At 31.5% G+C, this 5,300-nt stretch overlaps 1 protein-coding gene across 1 annotated transcript; it reads right to left on the reverse strand.

The window, feature by feature from the left end:
* Positions 1-226: 226 nt before the first annotated feature.
* On the reverse strand, positions 227-1,805 carry LOC111298526 (uncharacterized). Its single transcript, XM_022893241.2, has 3 exons — positions 1,231-1,805; positions 938-1,127; positions 227-851 (listed from the first exon to the last, which is right to left on the reverse strand). The coding sequence occupies exons 1-3, from the start codon at positions 1,654-1,656 to the stop codon at positions 322-324; spliced, it is 1,146 nt and encodes a 381-aa protein (XP_022748976.2). The 5' UTR covers positions 1,657-1,805; the 3' UTR covers positions 227-321.
* Positions 1,806-5,300: the final 3,495 nt, after the last annotated feature.

Raw genomic sequence — 5,300 nt, forward strand, 5'->3', positions numbered from 1 at the left:
TAAATACAAATATAACAACAATGATATAGTTGAATATCTTTTCACAGTTAATTTTTCCACAAAATCCTTTTCACTTTAATCTTAGGCCTTAATTTTCACTATAATTTTAGAAGTAAAAGATTTTACTTTTTTATAGAACTATTGAACCTTTTTTTTTTTTTTTTTGACTACGGTAATAGATTTGCTATCTCTTACAAAAAAAGAAAATAAAACCTTGTGAACAAAATATAAGGAATAGGGAAACGGTATTACGCGATTTTTATATTATTTACGGCGAAAATTGTAGTAAAAGAAAACAAGATTTTAAAAATTCCAAAATTTTTATGGTTTCTCTTCGAGTAGAGAAGCCAATCCGGTGACGATCTTCGTTCCTCTCTCTGCACTCTTCGGTTTGATAGCTGGCGGCTGCCACGTGGTCACTAAAGTTGCCGGCAAATCTTCTACGCCGGAGTTATCCTCCGATGAGGCCATTTTTTCCTCGCCGAAAATCAAATCCAGCTCTCCGCAACCACCGTAATCATCTGTTTCGTTGCAATCAGTTTTAGCCGAAACGTCGTCCGACTGAGAAAAGGTTCTGGTGAATTGGGAGAGCCATTTGGCTCGCATATACTCCGCTTTTCTCCAAGGAGGAAGGTGTATGCCTTTCTTTTTCAAGCTCTGCTTAGCTGCCTCCGATACGAGGGAAACAATCTGGTCGAGACGATCCGATTTACCGACGAAGATGAACGGTAATGATTGGACGATCGCTTTGTAGGCAGCAGTCGATCTCGCCATCTCAAACTCCGATCTAAAATCAATGTCAATCAACATTCTCTCCCCGTCTACGAACACGTCTATATACTCATAATCACCTAAAATATAAAAAAAAAATCAAATTTTCATTTCTTTAAAAAAATTTCATTATCAATTTTGGAAGAATCTAGAAAAAGGAGATTACCGTGCGGTAAAGATGGAGATTTGTTCCATTTTGATTTGCAAATTGAAGAGTTATAACCAAGAGAAATTAATCCATCGGTCACGCTCTTTCTCAAATCGTCTTTTCGCTTACAATTTTTGTTCCTTTCAACGATCATCGCCGTGTCTGCTAAGAGGTTTCTCTCTACAACACTGGCGCATGGGACAAGACTCTGCTTTTTTTTTTTTTTTCAAAATTTTCAACATTTTTTTTTTGTTAAAATTTGTTCAAGAAGGAGAACAAAACTGACATTTTTAATTTCTTTAAAAAATTACCTTGAGTGTATCACAAGCATCGACAAGCGATGGTCCGCCATTAATCGACTCACCAAACGCATCAAACTCATCATTGGAGCTATCATTGCTATTTCCATTAAAGCAATTACAGCGATTACGGCCGTATTTAGCCAGAGGCGACCGCAGTGGCGATTGCTTGTCGTTGTGGCTATCTTCGATGAAATTTTGAACCATTTTAGCCAAACAAACCGAACTTGGCTCGAACTCAATCACTTCATCTTTGTTATTAAACTGAGTTTCATCAACACTCGGCTTTTCCGCTGTTGATATTCTCAGAACGCTAGGAAAAGGCCGATCGAAGAGTCTCTTGAGACGCGATTTAAGAAGAGGCTTGACCGGTTCAGCTCGAACAGGAACAATTTCTTTTTGTGCCCGTGAATCGATGTCGATTGGCTGAACCTTCATTGGGAAAAAAAATGTTAGAGCTTCTCTTTTATTTTTCTTTTCTTAAAACCCTGCTTTTCTATGTCTTAAACTCAGCTTAACCAGTTAATGCCGCTGATTTCTTCTCCATTTACATCCAAAAAAGCTAAATCCAAGAAAAAAAATTTACGCACAATACATGAACCTCACAAAAACGAAACGGCAAAATCGATTTAAAAAATTTTAACCAAAGCCATGCTCATTAGCCAAAAAAGAACTTAAGAAGCTAATTTAGCCCAAAAAGCGTTAAGTTGTTTCGTAGAAGACGTGGCGACGGTGATCGGAGAGACGATCATAGCGTACAGAAAGAAAATAAGTGTTCGCCGAAATTTTCATTTCTCCGGCAACGGTGAATAGATAGCTAGAGAATTGCAGGAGGAAGATTGGTTTTTTGCTTCTTGTTTGGGAAAAAGATTAGTAGGTAACTTGGCTGACGCATTTTATAGGAAAAGTCGAAGGGTTTTTTTTATTCCTTTCTTTTGCTGTTAAGGTTGACTTGGACTTAGTACTTCACCTATATTCTTACATGGCATCCTTGTCCTTAATGATGTGGCAAATTTTATTCTGACACGATAGAGGAATTTGAAATTACTATGTTATCCTCCCCCACTGTCCCTCGCTTTATGGAGATAATGGGAATTTTTGCTGTTACTTGAGGAAATGGGATGGGGGATAAATTTGAAATTTGAATAGTGAAGGGTGAGAAAGTAAAGGGTGGTATTATGGTGTGTGTGCAGTAGATTTTGTTGTTGCATAAGCAGAGGATCCAATTCACCGTGATCAGTTTCTTTTTGCTAGGCACAAAATGATATACGTCCCGATGAATTTGGACCGTCTGATCATGATTCTTTTTCTTATTGTTGATGATCTGTTTAGTTGGGCGTACATTTACATGTTACGAAAGACTTGAGCTATGACGTTTCAAGTTTTAACGGTCTGCGGGTGAGTACATTCAAGTATTTTTATGCTAGGTTTTAAAATCAAATCGAATTAATATTTTTATTTTAATTTGGTTTCTAAAATTTTAAAACTAAACCAAACCAAAAAGGAATTAAAAAATAGTTTATATAATAATAATATTTATAAAAATATTAATATTTTATTATTGTACTTGTATACATTTTTATATATTGATATATTTATCTAAAAAAATGTAAGCTTTCTAAAAAAAATTAAAATATATATTTGTAAAATGTTTCAAGATCATACAATTATTTAAATCCCATGTATTCTTTATTCACTATTAAACTTAAATTGGTAAATGATAGTAGATGACAACATAAAAGGTAGTGCTATTTGAATTTAAAGATTAATTCAAATAATTTATTTTTTTAGAAGATAAATTCTTATAAAGTTGAAATTCGATTCTTAACATTGAAAGTTGTGGGTAGGTCACATGGAAAGTGGAGTAGGAAAAGTACAATTTCATGGGAGGTGATTCAAATTGCAACCAATTTAGTTGAAATCAAATTAAAAAAAAATTATATATAAATGTAAATAAGTATTGACTCAAATAGTCATTGCTTCATATAATTAAAATTAGATAAATTAATCCCAATCGTAATCTGAAAAGCAAAATAAATTAATACATGATTTTATGTAGAAGTGTGTAGTGTATAACATAAGAACTATTATTTTAAATTAAAATGAAGTAAAAGATAATATAATTTCGATATCAAACTATTTAGAATGCCATGTTGTTGGAAATAGAATGGATTAATGACCATATCAAGATTTCTTTACTATATGTTTCTAATTTCTATGGTCAAATTGATAGAAATATGACTTTTTCAATAGTAGTATAATTTAATAGTTATGCCTTTTTCTAGTAACTTAAACTTTTGAACTAATTTAAATTGATTGGAGAACAAAGTTTTTGTTTTTTTACATAAAATTTTGAGTTAGTGCAATAAGTGTATGTTTAAATTAACTTACATATAATAGATGGACCCTTTCCTATTCTCTTAAGCTTTGCTAAGCATTACATAATGTCATAACCTTTAAGATAATTGGTTATCTATAATAACATGACATCAAAATATTCAAGTTCCAATCTTAAAAATTGTTTATCATTTTTGAAATTTGTTCACCCGATGTCTTGTTGTATTAGGAATATGTAGGATCCAGCTCCATTATTTTAATTAATCAAAGGTCATGGTTCTTTTGACTTTTAATCTAAAATAAAGCTTTAAACAATAAAAGAGGGGTTGTGTTTTGGTGTGAAATGAGAGGAAAATAAAAACCAAAAAAAAAAAAAGAGAAAAAGGAAAAGGAAAAGTTGGTTGAATAGAAGTTGATTTGTGATTTGATTGAGCTGAGATTTTGTTAGTAGATTTATGATTCAAAGTTTTACATTTTGAATGATGAAGATAGAATTTGAAACTCTCTAGTAATAAATCTAAAGTGTATTTGTTAAATCACCTATTTGGTGAGATTGCTTCGATTGTCTCTCTAATTATTGATTAGTTCTAGTTTTAGCTAGAAGAGAACTTTATATATCTATTATTTGATAGTGAAAATTTTTTCAAAAAATTCATAGGTTTTTTCTTCTACACTAAATGATTTTTCACATAAATTTTGATATGCTTTATTTTTCTTACGTTATTGATTATTGCTATTGCTTTATTATAATTAATTACTTTTATGTTATTGTGTTTATCACTTCAGGCCCAATATGTTATCCATTGCCATTGCGTTTATCCAAGTTGCATGTGAGGCATGTCAAAACTTAAATATAATGGTAGGAATATTTTCCTATCAGCTTAAGTTTTTAAGACAATTGATCACCCAATTAAACATATAATTTTTAAGAAATTTGGTCATTCAATTTATCAAAATAATATAATAAAAAAGGATTTTCTTCGCATTGAAGCCTCAAACAAGATTTTAAAGATAGTTCCATCCTTACATAAATTTTATTTTTCTCATTTCAAAAGAAATTAAGCTTTGAAGATAAATTTTAAAATTAAATTAAATTTTTTTAATTTTGTTTGAAAAACTCTTGTATTTGAATCACGAGATTCATTCAATTTTGGCCATTTGCTTCTCTTTTGGTCCAAAAAAAGGGGGATTTTTTTTTTTTTTTGACTAGCTAGTGCAAGTTTGCAAAGAAAACACTCAAAATATGAGACTGGAGGAAATGATAGTCCAACATTACATAGTCAAGGATTAAATTGTGACATTATAAGCAAAAGTCATTCTTCCCTTATAGACGTTTTTTTTTTTTTTTAAGTAAAATCGTGAAGACAAATCTTTGAATTTTGAAAACAGCTAATACCTCGTAACGAACACAATTCAACAGTCCTTGCATCAACAATGGTGCAGTCTATGGGAATTCATACTGGCCTTTCAATGAAAACACAATGCACACTCTTGATTAGGGAGCTAGTGTTGAAGGGAAATGATAATCTCACTTCTAAGAATCAAGGATTGGATTGTGGCTTTATAAGTAATGGTTACATTTTCCTATTGAGATGCTTTTATCAAAGGATAAAATTGTGATGTTAGGCTTTCAAGTTCCCAAAGCAAACAATTTCTGATAAAGTACGCAATCCAACAATCCTTAAATCAACCATTCTAGACCTAGTGCTTAGTTTTTAGGGTAAAAAAAAAATTGATTCAAGCCA

This window comes from Durio zibethinus, chromosome 16 (assembly GCF_047325235.1).
Source record: "Durio zibethinus cultivar Kanyao isolate XHJ-2024 chromosome 16, ASM4732523v1, whole genome shotgun sequence".
Lineage (NCBI taxonomy): Eukaryota > Viridiplantae > Streptophyta > Magnoliopsida > Malvales > Malvaceae > Durio > Durio zibethinus.

Bases quoted from the DNA above. Each gene is read 5' to 3' on its own strand.
- LOC111298526 (XM_022893241.2), bottom strand. From the start codon at position 1,656: ATGAAGGTTCAGCCAATCGACATCGATTCACGGGCACAAAAAGAAATT. The intron at 1,128-1,230 runs GTAATTTTTTAA...AAAAAAAAGCAG, and splicing joins ATGCTTGTGATACACTCAAG to AGTCTTGTCCCATGCGCCAG. The intron at 852-937 runs GTAATCTCCTTT...TTTATATTTTAG, and splicing joins ATCTCCATCTTTACCGCACG to GTGATTATGAGTATATAGAC.